At 42.5% G+C, this 14,422-nt stretch overlaps 1 protein-coding gene across 1 annotated transcript in view; it reads left to right on the forward strand.

Moving 5' to 3' along the window:
• Window positions 1–14,344, forward strand: part of HSPA12A (heat shock protein family A (Hsp70) member 12A) — a 36,105-nt gene extending 21,761 nt beyond the window's left edge. Inside the window, exons 7-12 of the mRNA XM_062496435.1 lie at window positions 6,142–6,313; window positions 9,321–9,407; window positions 9,940–10,044; window positions 10,461–10,719; window positions 12,358–12,461; window positions 13,710–14,344. Of these exons, the coding sequence (XP_062352419.1) occupies window positions 6,142–6,313; window positions 9,321–9,407; window positions 9,940–10,044; window positions 10,461–10,719; window positions 12,358–12,461; window positions 13,710–14,344 (1,362 nt within the window). The remainder of the gene's footprint in view (window positions 1–6,141; window positions 6,314–9,320; window positions 9,408–9,939; window positions 10,045–10,460; window positions 10,720–12,357; window positions 12,462–13,709) is intronic.
• The last annotated feature ends 78 nt before the right edge of the window (window positions 14,345–14,422 follow it).

Raw genomic sequence — 14,422 nt, forward strand, 5'->3', positions numbered from 1 at the left:
CTATTTACCCATGATGTTTCCTGTACTGCAGCTCTCTTCATCACTCTGAAGTCTAAGGGCAAAGCATCAGGGTATGTGATGGTGTAGTGAGTTTCAAACTTTTCTTTTTTTTAAGGCTTCTCCAGGCCAATGTTCCAGCAAAAATGCATGCACTGTGCTTGTCCTGCAGCTTTGTGGTACCCACTTGCCCCACTCCTTGCCAACCCTGCTTCCCCCTGAATGCCTCTTTGGGAAAATGCTGGGAGTCTTTTCTCGTGTTGCTCATCTTCTTTCCTGGCACGCTCTGCCTCCGTAATCAGATCTCAGTCGTTTATTTGTGACATCCCAGTCTGATGCCATAGGACTGGAGAAAGTGCTACCTAGTGAAGTAGGAGGAGGATTAGAGGAGCTCACTTACCAAGGCACTAAGTGGATGGTGTGGTCATGAATCCCTTAACATAATGAACTGATTAGTTTAAACAGTGGAAGTTTCACAAGGCACTTAATTTCCAGCAGCTGTTTTGTCTTGCCTTGATTCAGCCTCACAATACTTTCTTTCTTCATGCAGTCTGCACAGTGCTTAACTTGCAATCATGCCTTTCTTATTGTTACTAATTGTAATAAGTATCTTGAAAAATAGGAAAATGTTGATGTTAATTCTCAGCTTCTCTTGTTTTGGCTTAATGGTGTTGTCCTGTAGAGCTTAGTTTCTTAATGAGCCCCATTATCTTTACAGAGCTGTTTCATGGGATCCAACTTCTAAATTTTATCTCTGGTGCTTACAAATGGAACATTAGTGGTATAAAACAGTTTTAAAAGTTTTTTTCCTACCAACCAGGAGAATGGATCATTGCACGTGTCTGGTCTGCAGCATTGCTTCAGAAGTGATTAAAGTAGTGCAGTTGCTGGCAGTGACAAACTGGGAGAGAAGATTGGGGACCCAAGTCTGTGGTGGAGCTGAGATGAAACTGTTCCAGCAGCTTCTGCATGTGCTCCATGTGCCCCAGGCAGAAATGGAACCTTGCTGCTTGGGGAAGGGTAGCATTTGGCTGTGACACTGAACTGAAGCTCTGGGACTGTGGAGGGAATTCCTACCTTGTTGTGGGTTTCCTTAAGGAAAGCCTAAATTTTAGCCTCTGTGTCTTGTTTTTCCAACTGTATAATGAGAGTGGCTCTTTCTCACGTGTTTATCTGTTTATTTTATTTATGCTACCTTTTTGTAACTGGAAATGCTTTATAAATTGTGAATGTGGTACCTACAGCCCTGAAGCACTGCTGAATTAGGTCTTAGATGACTACAAAATATATCAAAGCTGAAAAAAGCAGAATTCATCCAATCAGTTACTTTTAGTAAGTTTTATGACTCAAAAGAACAGGTGCACTCCATGTAAGGCATGTTCCTGGTGTTACAAATCAGTGGTCCAGCTTTTTTTTTTCCCCTTTAAAAATATATCTGATGTATCTTTCTGAAAAACCCGAAAAAAAGGAACTTTACCTGTTGCTTTCAATAATTTGCAAGCACAGGAATAGGAAACAGGTATAGGAACAGGTGTATTTCCTAACATTGCACTTCTTTTGAAGTCACTGTGGTATAATAAATAAAGAACACGCTGGTGTTCTATCTGCCTGTGGAGGACTGCTGATAAATGCTGATGCTTCTAATTACAGCAGCATTCAGAGACAGGACATTTTCATCTAGGCCTACCTTAAAAAGACTGACTACATGGAATACTCTATTATAATGCTGTCTTTAAAGTCACATACATTACAATACTAAGAAAATAAAAGTGTGTTTATTTTTTTTTTTTTCTGTGTGCTATGGCATGTGAAGCTGGGTTTGAAAACCAGTATCCTTTAATCTGTAGTAATGGTGATTCTGCATGTGGAATGAGTGAAAACAGTTCTCTGAAGTGCTCAGACTGCTGTAGTGAGCTGCAGTCCAAACCTCAATATTTGCTAGTGGGGAATTGGTCTAACAGTTGGCTGCTGATGCTGTTCAGGGAGTCGGGAATGTGTTGTGGTCAGCTGTGGCTCTCTGCTGGTGACACCTCTCTGTCTATTTTAAAAACAGAGCTGGTGGCCAGGGTGAGAATTCACCTGCATCTGGATGGTAAAGTTATTTATGCTCCAGTACATGAGACCTTGAAGTACTTTGAAGAACTTTGAAGTTTGCTGCCAGTGATGCATCTTGGCAAATGAGCAGCAATGCACTGGCACCAGCACACAGACCTGTGCTACTGGAGGGAGTGAGGTCTGGGAGTTCTCATGTCAAAACATGAAATCCTAGTCCTCAGGCGTATGAGCAAAGTTGAATTTTAGAGCAGTTCTTTTCACAGTGTTCTTTGCTTCTTCCAGGTGTATAAATGCAGCAATATCTTGCAAATTAATTTAGGAATTTTTTTTGTGCGCAAAGAATTTTTGTAATCCCATGATGAGTTTTCCATTTTTGTGTTCTTGGGGAAGCTGATGTCTGCTTCCTTCATGTTCCTTAAGTGATGACTGCTAGTGAGTGTTATGGGAGGAAGAAAATCTCCTTAGCAGGCTGGAGTCAAGACACTGCTCTGTTCTGAAGTCTACTAAAAGCTGCCCTGGGCAAAAGCAAATTGGTGTGTCTGTCCCACTGCCAGAATGATCTCTAGAATGTTGAATATTGAGACATTGTTTACATCTGTCCTGCTCAGGTCTGTTAATTTGTGAATCCCTGGTCTTTATTACGGTAGTACTTGGGTAGCAGTGGGCAAGAACAGGGAGCGAGGCAGACAGAAAGCAGAAAGTGTAAACTACAGAAAATTCCCAAATGCCTGCAATTAATAATTTTAACAAATGCATCACTCTTTCTTCATGTTGCCTGCCTGCTGTTTCCACTCCTCTTTCTCTGCATGCTCAATATTTTTCTCCCATCTGTCCCTTGGCTGTAATGATGGGACAGATGTACTGCCTAAGCCTTCCTCTTGGAGCTCCTGTTAAAACAACCTCATTGCTCCATTCCTCTCCAGCAGTGTTTATGTGCTCATGTATCCTTATCATCTCCCTTCCCCTCATTTTCTCTGTGCTGTGTATAGATATATATGCAATGTGCCCTCTTTCATGGTCTAAGTAGAAATACTATGTACACGAGGTATGAAATATTGATTACTACATATACTTACATATAAATGTGTGTGTGTGTATGTACATATATGTGTGTCTGCTTATAAAAATATGTATTGGGTGCTTTGTGCCTTTCACTGTAGAAGATTCTCTGTGTGGTCTTTTATGATGTGAAACAACACATTCTTCACTGTAACTGGCCCTTCAAACTCTGTAAGAAAAGCTTTTAAACTAAAAACCTCAGCATTTTCTTCATGAAGTTCTGTTAGGATCAGCTGTGCTTTGAACTGTTAAAAACTGTCGTTTCTGTTGGATGTTTTCCTCAGGAGATATTTTGGGCATGTTAAAATCATAGCTAGAGAGAAAAAGGAGCAAGAATAGCATCTGCTGTGCACAGAGGGTCTGAGAACACAGATCCCAGTCCATCCGCTGCAGGTCACTGCCTTCCTCTCCTGACTGCAGTGTGAAAAGTTCATGGTACAGGCTGCTGCTGGAGGAGGGGAGGAAGCAAATGTTATTGTTAATGGTTTACTGTTTGCTTTTAGCAGGACCAGCCTTGGGAGTTTGTACTAAAATTCCCCCTAGAACAGATGATTTGGCAATTAATACAATCTTCTCCCCACCACCACCTCCAGTTAGGAAATACCAGTGCATTCCACGTGTGTGCAACTCAGTTCTAATCACCTCTGAAAATGCTTTATGTTGTAGCCTTTGGATTTTAATATCCTTAGCAACAAACTATTTTTCCCTTAAAATACAGTTTTGGCTTTAGTGCGTAGGTTAGACTAAGAATTGTCTGTGCTGCTGACACATGCCCAGTACAAGGAGCAGACTGAGCAGTCTCCTACATAGTGAAAAAACCCCCACTTTCTGCTCCTATTCAGAGCTCTCACACAACATGATAATGGATTTAATACAACTAAAAACTGAAGCAGGGTAGTTGGGAGCTATTTTTTCTCCAAGCCCTTATTGGATAGTGCAGGAAGTGCCGCCCTTAGAATTGCAGCAAGATCCAGATTAGGCTTTTAGCAAAACTCCAAAGGAAAAGACAGTTTGTGTACATTTTTGGAATTCTTAAGCAGATTAGGCAAATCTGTTTGTCAGGGACCCCAGTATCGATTCATATCTGGAATGTTGCTCTTTCCAGTGCTGCAACCCAAAAGTTCCTCTGTGGAAAAGAGCTGGAGATAAGTGATGTTGAAGTGAGCTGGCATGAAACCAGCCCTGCTTGTGCCTGCAACATCTAGATGGGTCACAGGAGGGAGTGGGTTTATCTGTCCTAAGGCACATCTTCATCCCCAGTACAGCTCCTGGCCTTTATCTCAACCTGCATCTCCCAACATTGCTCACACACAAGTGCTGTGATGGCAGGAGAGTCTGTGCTTAGTTGATACTCTTTTTATACATTTTAGAGTTACTCTGGCTGCTGTAAATCTGTATTTTCCGAAGTTTGAAAGTTTGGTTGCCAAGATTCTTTTTGATACAGTATTTTTTTCAATATGTGTTGCCACAGTGCTGGCGAGGTTTGAAATTCTGTAGTATTTGCACAATATTTTCCTTCCCACACCGTTCTGCTAATTTTGGATCATGCTATTTAGTCCATGGATGTAACTGAAGCAGAAAGGTTTTCCCAACAGCAATAAAAGCTGTAAAGTGACCATAATCCCAGTCATGGTGTGCTTGTAAAATAATGAGCAACCATGACTTAAGAGTTTAACTCTTTCTTATTTTAGAATTTACTGTTGTTTTGCTTTTTTGTTTGTTTGTTTTTTGTTACCAACAATGAGGAAGATGCTTTCTTTAAGAATCTGTTGATTTTACTAGGATGGAGATGGTAAAATGAAGGACGGTTCACTAAATACAAAGGACAGTTTTGTGTCTCCAAGTCTTATCCTGGTACTACATTTTAAACCAACTTTGCTTCTAGTTTCTGGCTGCAGGTGTCAATGAGGCAGCAATTCCCACAGCCCACAGTGTAGCTGTAGTCCAAGTCTGCAGGCTTTCCATGTGAGCCTGCTTTCTTTTAGGGATGCTCTGGAGACACCACAGTGTGTGTGTGTGAGTTGAAGGCTGGAAGACTGACTGTAGAAGCAGAAAAATATTTGTTGGGTTTTTTTTGTCTGCTAGAAAGCTTTAGTGTTCAGGCACTTAACTGAAGAGTAATAGCAAGTAACCCGAAAGTTGGCAGAAAGAGTTGAAGGATGCCTATTTTAACAGAATATCATTCAGTAGGCAGAAGTACTGGGGAAAAGAAATTAGAACAGAGTTTTGTGAACTGTTCTTTGAATATTTTTCTTTAAGGCCAGTTCTGAGAGTGATGTAGTTACATAAGAACTTGTGGATTTTTGAAAATATCTGTGTCTGAAGGCTGAAAATCTAGCAAGAAAATAGAAAGAAAGGCAAACACCAATTTTATAATGTGGTATTATTTTTAGGCTTGTTCTCATTACATTTTAGGGAACCTGTCCTGTTGTATTCTGTCTCCTTGAATATGCTGAGTATTTTGAACAGGTTTTAAAAGTGAATGTACTTTAAAGCAATTGATTTTGAAATAAAAAATGTTGGTTGTAAGACAGAAGGTGCATTACTGGCAAAGTGTATTGTGTATTCCCGTACAGTTAAACAATGCAGGAACCTCATTAAGGCAAGGACTGAATATCTGGGACATAAAGACATTCTTAAAATATTGTGGCAAGGAAAGGCAAAAGGAGGCTGAAAGGAGGCTGGGGCCCCTGTTGGCTGGCAGATTCACAGGTTAATTAGGAGTTCAGGTTTTAGGCCAATTATTACAGGTTTCAAACTGATTTTCTTCGTTTCTCCACCTGTCATGTACACGAGTGCTCGGTTAGACACTTAGCATGGTAAGTGCATGCAAACCTCCCTGTTACAGCCTGTGGAGTTGTGCTATACAGTGTGGGCAGGACAGTTCCCAAATGCTGACCTTTAGCCCCTGGCAGCAGCTCCGTGGTGGGGTGAGCTCTGAGGGGTCACCCAGGGGCTGGGGACAGCCTTGTGCTGAGAGGGTGTGCTGGGATTCCCCTCCCCACTTGTCTGACCCGTTCTCTCTCACAGGCAGGAATGGCATCTCCTGAAAATCCCGAGCAGTTGATCATTGCCCTGGAACCCGAGGCTGCCTCTATCTACTGCCGAAAGCTGCGCCTGCACCAGATGATAGACCTGAGCAGTAGGGCACCTGTCAATGGCTACAGCCCGAGTGACACTATTGGAACTGGATTTACACAGGGTACTTCTGCTCATTCGCTTCTCAGATGCTCATGACGCAGTTTGCTTTGTCCCCAAGGGCCAGTTTCTCACCGTTTCTTGTTGTCCTTGTTCTCTTGAAAGGTTTCAGGCTGGCATCAGTTTGCTTGTAACTGTTTTGCTGCTTACCACAGTTAGACTTGTTTAGATGTTGACCCAGTGAATGTCACAGAATGATTTGGGCTGGAAAGAAACTCAAAAATCATCTAGTTCCAACCCTCTGCCATGGGCAGGGACACCTTCCACTAGACCAGGTTGCTCCAAGTCCTGTCCAACCTGGCCTTGGACACTTCCAGGGATGGGGCAGCCACAGCTTCCCTGGGCAGTCTGTGCCAGGGCCTCGCCACCCTCACAGAGAACAATTTCTTCCTAATATGTACTTGAATTTTAGCATGCAGGTAGCTTCCTTGTCTTGACTTTATTTGGATGTCGTGGGAATCTTTTAGTGTTTTCACAACAGTATTTTTCTGCCTTAATTTAAGTTAGTACTTCATGTTGGATCATTTTTTAAATTTCATTTGTTGGAAGCAATTATCTGTTTGATTATCTCCATTATTGAGGCAGTGCTAAATAACTGGATCTGCAATGAAATTATTAGTCTGAGGTGTTCCAAAGTATTGGCAGATGCTTTTTGATGCCATCTTTATGAAATACCGTTAATGACTTCCAACACTCAGTGGAACACATTGCACTGGAATGTAGCAATGAATTTATCTGCATGTTGAAGAGCAAGTGGATAATGCACTTCTGATTCATTGAGCTGGGATTTGTTGCTACTGTCACTGTTTGAAGGGGAGGGACAGAGATTGGACTGCTGTAAGCCACTTGACAGAAGATCCTTCATCAGCAGAGTTTTTTGATGTTGGCAGCCTACTGAAACTGGAGGGAAATAGAGAGGGGGAAAAAAATGAAAATGGCCTGCAGCAGTAAGATTTGATTGCTGCATAATGTGCATATTTCTCTACATCTCTGTGAATTGTAACAGTTGCCTTCATACTGATGGTAGTGTGACAATCTATCCTAGGATTTTTTCACAAGAGTCTGTATTTTATCACATTTACTAGGTCAAAGCAGTAGAGGCAAGTGGGAGGTTAAGCTAGTAGAGCTATTCCTGCATTTACCGGAGCATTTTTTTTTTTTCACTTAGGCAGAGTGACTACACCACTCTCCCAAATCCATGGTTCTCCTAGCCAGCACTTGTCAGATGTGTTCAGTGTTTGGAGGCCCACGCAGAGTACAGGACACAATCTGTTTTCAGGATTCAGTCCCTCCAGGGCCCCTTGGCTTCTGTCCCCCTCATTCGTGCCCTGAACTATTCCAGTTCCATGTGATTTTATATGAACTCACTTTCAGACAACACAGGGATTTGCTTCTGGGAAAATAATAAAGGAGTTTATCTGGTTAAGGTTTTGAAGCCAGGCAGAATCTGGCAGATCATGGATTTCTGCTAATGGGCTTTTTCTCGGGTGGGAGTACCACTCTCGTTCTTGACTTTGTATGGTAAAAAGCTATTGGGGATGAGAAAGGTTTCATGTCAAAATTAATGAAAACAAAGTTTGGAGTGAATTAATTTGGGGTTGGAATTAAAATTTCATAAAGGCATGGCAAGCACCCAAGACAAGCTGAGAACAGATTAAGGAGAAAAACCCTTTATATATAAACAGAGAGAAGCACTCCAAGGACCATATTATTGCTGTGAAGTCAAAACAAAAATTCTAGTGTTCATAGGAGCAAGGATAAGCTTGCTTACAGTACTTACAGACTGGCTCTTGTGTTCACTTGTAGCCCGCAGGAGGGAATGAAAGGGTTGCCATTGATTTCTGTGGGCTTGACAGGCCCTCGCTAGGACCTGGTGCTTGTTGTGTCATGGAATGCTTCATCTGAGCTCTCCTGTGCTGCCAAGTCAGTGCACTGAGGCTGGAGCAGCTTCTCTGCATTGTGGGGTCTTTTTGGGGAGGGTGCAGCAGCAAGTGCAGCTGATGCTCTATTTTCTGATGACCAGTACTATAGAAATAGGAAGCAAAGTGCATTCTGTGATTTGCGTGCTGGTATTTTCAGAAAAAGAAATTTCCACTCATGACAGGCTGCCTCTCTTGTAGTGTTTTATGGAGTGCCTTTGAAGGTGAGTGATGATAACACAAAGAATGTGGACATTTTTATGATTCAGTTATAGAGGTTGATTTAGAAGCATAAATAGCAGATGTTCTCACTACTCTGCTTTCTCTTGACAGACTGTTCTTCGTTTTATAAATGTCTAAGTAGTAGTAAAGTCTTGTAAGTTAATGGCTTGACACAATTTTTAATGGGTATAAATTTTAAATATTGTGGGGGTCAGCCCTGGTGATCACTGTGTCTTTAAGAAGTTACTAATATGGGCAGCACTACTTCTGGCTGCTGGTTTTGGGGTAGACTGACACCCTGAGAGGTTGGGGAGGCATATTTGCCAGAGCACTCAAAATGAGCAGGGGCTCTTTGGAAATGTGGGGATGTTCTCCCATGCAGGTGGTGTGGGGGTTGTGTGGGAGTGGGCTGGGGCTGCCACCTGCTGGTGGAGGCTGCTGTGAGCACAGCTGGCTGCTGTGAGCACAGCTGGCTGCCAGCCCCACACCCTGCTGCCAGCATGCACTTTGCCAACCCAGAGTGTTCTAAAAAACTGTGAGTCAGACCTGTTTATAGCTTTCTTATTCAGTTATTACTATATGTGATTAGTTTGCATTATTTGTGTTAGGTAATTAGTATAGATTAAAAGACAAATAAGTATATGTAACAATATCAAGGAAGAGCAGGGTGGCTATAAACCATTTTTCCTTCTTTCCGGGAGTGACATTCTAATGTTCCTGGTCCCAATGTAATGATATTTGTACATTTGGTTTTTTTAAGAAGTGATACATACAGATCTGTCAGAGTGCTTGCACTTGTTCCCTGCAGTTTTAAATTTTATTTCCTCATGCTTTTTTATAATCAGTAACTTTTTTTCTGTCAATCTCCAGGGAAGGAACACGTGCGCCGGAACAGGCAGAGTCGAACCTTCATGGTGGAAAACGTCATAGGAGAGATCTGGTCTGAGCTGGAGGAAGGTACTGTCCTTTCCTGGACAAACTTTGCTGTCACTGGTTTTGTATTGCAGGCAAATATTGTGTTTCCCACAAAGGTGTTGTGCACTGCATTGTTCTCACGGTGGTTATAAAGGGGAAAAGGAAAAAACCCACAAGTTCATGTGCTGCTCTTAGTTACAAGTGTTGAATTGCAATTCTGCATGCTTTAGCGTAGTAAGATTCATTAATGAGATGGTGGAAAGCCATGCAATTAGAATATTTTCCTCAGAACAAGCTTTGTAAATATGGTATAATATTTGGTAGGATGTACACCAGCAGCGTGAGCAGTCCCCACTTATCAGCCGTGCTACATCAATAGCTTTTGACATCTGACTCTGGTATTTGTTATCAATCACTGTGATACAATTACTGGCGAACATCAAGTCCTCAGCATGGCCACTGCTGGCAGTCTGTAGGCCATTATCTCCCCTGGTGCCCTCGGGAGCTGTGGCTGCAGTGAGCTGGTGTGCTCACCCTGGTTTAATGGCCCTGGCCTCTCCCCGTGGCATTCCAGGTGATCGGTACATCGTGGTTGACAGCGGGGGAGGCACGGTGGATATGACTGTCCATCAGATCAGGCTCCCTGAAGGACATCTGAAGGAGCTCTACAAAGCAACAGGTAATGTCCCTTCCACTGCTTGCTTTATGTAATTAGATAATGTGTTACATATTTATCTCGTGTTTTGGCTTGTCATTGAAGGAAATGCCTATATGCATTTATTGCATTTTACTGACAGTTCTTCCTGAGATGAGACCAGCACTCAAAATTAGTCTAACCCTAACTGGCTGAACCACTCAATTATAGTGGTAGTGTTACAGTGGTTATAATGATACAGGAGTAACAGTGAGGCAAAGGTAAGATCACGTTGTGTATTAGGCCAGCTGTTAGGTTTAGGGAAGATCCCTTTTTTTGTGGACCTTGTCCCGTGACAGTCCTGAGTGTGTTTTTCTGATGTCTGTGTGGTCAACTCAAAATGTCATAAGATGATTAAAGAATATCCAGAATATTAAAGCTGTGCTTTGTCTGTGCTACAGGTGGGCCATACGGTTCTCTAGGTGTGGACTACGAGTTTGAAAAGCTCCTGTGTAAAATATTTGGGGAAGATTTCATTGAGCAGTTTAAAATCAAGCGCCCTGCAGCCTGGGTGGATCTGATGATCGCGTTCGAGTCCCGCAAGCGAGCGGCAGCTCCCGACAGGACCAACCCCCTGAACATCACCCTGCCCTTCTCCTTCATTGACTACTACAAGAAGTTCCGAGGTCACAGTGTAGAACATGCCTTGAGGAAAAGCAAGTGAGTAGGCAATTGAAACCACATGGACGCAGAATTAACCACTGGTAGCAAAGACAAATTATTAAAATATCCTAATTGCATTAGGACTGGAAGGTAATAGTGTAAAAAGTGTAGTGCAAGGATGAGAAGGTGGGGTTGACTCTGGTGCAGTTTCCAGAATGAAAAGTTCTGATTGATCTCTTGCAGAAGCTTTTTTGTACAAGGCTTTCACTTTTCAGGTATTGCTTTCTATAACTTCTGTTAGGTCATCGTTTCCTTTGACTGTATATTGAGAGTCTCTTGCATGTTAATTAGGAATGTCAGATCAAACACAGAATTTGTTGCCTAGAACCTTAATTTTTAGTGGCCTGGATCCTGGAACACATCAAGATTGTGAGATGTATAAATATGTTCAGGGCTTGAGGGAAGTTATTAACAGTATCAGATCACTGGAGAAAACATACACTACTGCATAAAGCTCTGCAAGAGGAGAGCATTTGGCTTTTGAAGTGATGACAGGCCTTTGCTTCTTACAGGATTTTACAAGTTTGATAATCTGCTTGATAGCCAGGGATACATAATCCCCTCCAGAGATTTTAATTCATGATTTTCAGTATCAAGAAGTCACCCTAAATGACAAGATCGTGGGCTGCTGTAGAAAGGGAAGTGAGCAGAAAGTAGAAATGGGCATTTTGCATCTTTTGAAGTTCCATATTACAGAAAACCTGGAGTTTAATGGTGTAAAAGAGAATGAACAAGAGAACCTCTGAATCTGGCACAGAAGGCTTGGGACCTGAGAAGGGAATATTTGATATTTAGTACCTGTACCTTAATTTTTTTAACTAGCCAGTGTTGAATGTAGTATGCAGGTTGGAACTCCTGCATCTCTTTCAGAAATTACTGGTAAATGTACTGTAAGCTTAAATGACTTGGAATCCAGCTAAAAGTCGCTTTCTAAATGAGTCTGAGGTTCTGAAATCATTAAAAATTTCTGGAAGTACTCCCCATCATGAGGCCATTTCCTTTTATCAGTAGTCTTAATGGTGAATCTTAGAGGAAATGTTCAATGCTTCCTTCAAATGAAATGAAATGAATTGGATAACAGGATGGAAAGAGTGTAAAGGTTGACATATAATGTGCATGAATGAAAGGGGGATTATTGAGCTATACAGATGTGTAGCAGTGATAGAACAGCATAATGCCTGTGTTCATTTAATAAATGTTATGCCTCATTAAAAATGTCGTTCTTTCTTCTGCCTCCTGAGGCTTCCCAACTTGCTTGTTTTCCTTGTGTGTTTCCAGTGGCTTTGGCCTGCCACTGCTATAATCTAAATGCTGCCCTTCTGGGGATGAATCAGTGCTGTTTCAGATGAGCGAGCACTGCACTGACTGCCAGCTGTTTCAGAGAGCAGTTGAGCATTGCTAATGCTGCAGAAGGCAATCAGGCAAAGAAAACAACAATTAGACAAGCCAAAATAGTAATTCTCCCTTCAAGTTTTACATAACTGCAGTTGGTACAGGGCTAGGGTGAGGTGGAGCACTTTGTTCCAAGGAAAATGCACACAGATTCTGTAAACTCATTAATTCATTTATTTAATGGTGGTTGTTTTAATGCTCAGCTGCAGTGCTTTAATGTTCTTTCTCACTGTTCCTTTGCAGTGTGGACTTTGTGAAGTGGTCCTCCCAGGGAATGCTGAGGATGAGCCCAGATGCAATGAATGCTCTTTTCAAACCTACGATTGACCAGATTGTCCAGCACCTGAGTACGTATCTGTGTGTGATTCCACTTCCTGGCTGAGCTGAAACTGAGGCTTTGCTCATCCATTTCAACCCAGTAACAACCCTCCTGGTATGCACCAGTTGTGGACAAGGAATTCAGTTCTGAAACTTTCAGCTCTCTACAAATCAGCTAGGAAAATAATACGAGTAGAGGATGTGCCCTGAGCACACAGTCCTGCCTAGCTCTAGTGCTAGTTACTGTGGGATTCAGTTCTCTTACTGCCTGAGCTTCAATTACTCTGTGCTCCCAGGGCTGCTAGCATTCAGAAGCACTGAGAAACCCAGATCTTGCCTTTCTTTTTTCCTGGTTCAGGCAACAACTAAATTATACCAGAGTTGTAAATCGTTTTTGACTATTCCAGCTATTAAAACCTCCAATTCATTCCTCCCTAGTGGAAGGTCACATTTGTTCATGACCATCCAAATCATTGACATCTCTAAAGCACAAATAGTAAGTGATGCATCATGGTAGAAGTACTTCCAGGCGTGGCTTAAGCAGCAATGAATTTATTTGTCCAGTAATGGAAAGTGACGTGCTTATTGGGAAAGTTACTATTTAAAGTCTTCCTTGTGGAAGATGAAATTTGTATCAAGTGGAATATAATGCTTGTGATGAGAAAAGTGCTGCTTTCTACACATTGCAAAGCACTATTTGGAATAAATGTCCAGCAATAAATATATCTGCTTATCATATGTGAGGGATCATTAGCTGAATTTCAGAACTTAATAAGACGACAAGTATAGAGCAGCTTATATGTGAGCAGAGAGGGAGACCTAGGACTGCAGCAGTTGTGGCAGGTGACTTACTTGTTTGAACTAAAAGTGAGCCTATAAGTGAACTGCGTGGTTTTCTTGAAAGTAGGAGATGTGATCTTAAGCTAAGAAGGAAAGTCTGTAAAAATGTAAAGAGGAATTATTTCACAGATGGTATTTATTGTGGTTAAGATGCTGGGGTCAGAAATAATAAGTGAATTTGAAATGGAGTGATTTATCTGGAATGCAATAAAGGGTCATACATTCAAAAATGTATGCTTTGAGGTGAGTGAATTTATAGTGAAATATCCTGGAGACACACAAGTGGGACTGGTGCATGCTGAGGGAGGCAGTGTGGGCACAGATGTGACAGTTCCACATCACCTGTGTGGAACACTCGGTGCACTCAGACATTGGCATTTTCACTTGCATTGCCTTGTTAAAATGGATTTTATGGAATGCTCTCTCTTTCTGTTCAGGTGAAGTGTTTGATAAGCCAGAGGTGACCAATGTGAAGTTTCTGTTCCTGGTGGGTGGCTTTGCCGAATCCCCCTTGCTCCAACAAGCCGTCCAGAGCGCTTTTGGCTCGAGGTGCCGGGTCATCATCCCCCAGGATGTGGGTCTGACCATCCTCAAAGGAGCTGTTCTCTTTGGCCTCGACCCTGCTGTCATCAAGGTGCGGCGCTCCCCTCTCACCTACGGCGTCGGGGTGCTCAACCGCTTCGTGGAGGGCAAGCATCCCCCGGAGAAGCTGCTCATCAAAGACGGCACGCGCTGGTGCACCGACGTCTTCGACAAATTCATCTCAGCCGACCAGTCTGTAGCCCTGGGAGAGACTGTGACACGCAGTTACACACCTGCCAAGCCTTCTCAGTTAGTAATAGTGATCAATATCTACAGCTCGGAGCAAGACAGCGTCAGCTTCATCACCGAGCCCGGTGTGAAGAAGTGCGGCACCCTGCGCCTGGATCTCACGGGAACTGACGCTTCCGTGCCCAACCGGCGCGAGATCAAAACACTCATGCAGTTTGGGGACACTGAAATCAAAGCCATGGCTGTTGATGTTGCGACCTCTAAAAGTGTCAAAGTTGGTATTGATTTCTTAAATTACTAACGGCCCTTTCTCCCCACCACAGCCTGTTTGTGAGACTGATCTTCCACTGTTCTGTTTTTTGACTTCCGTCTGTCATGT

The sequence above is a fragment of the Cinclus cinclus genome, chromosome 7, assembly GCF_963662255.1.
Source record: "Cinclus cinclus chromosome 7, bCinCin1.1, whole genome shotgun sequence".
Lineage (NCBI taxonomy): Eukaryota > Metazoa > Chordata > Aves > Passeriformes > Cinclidae > Cinclus > Cinclus cinclus.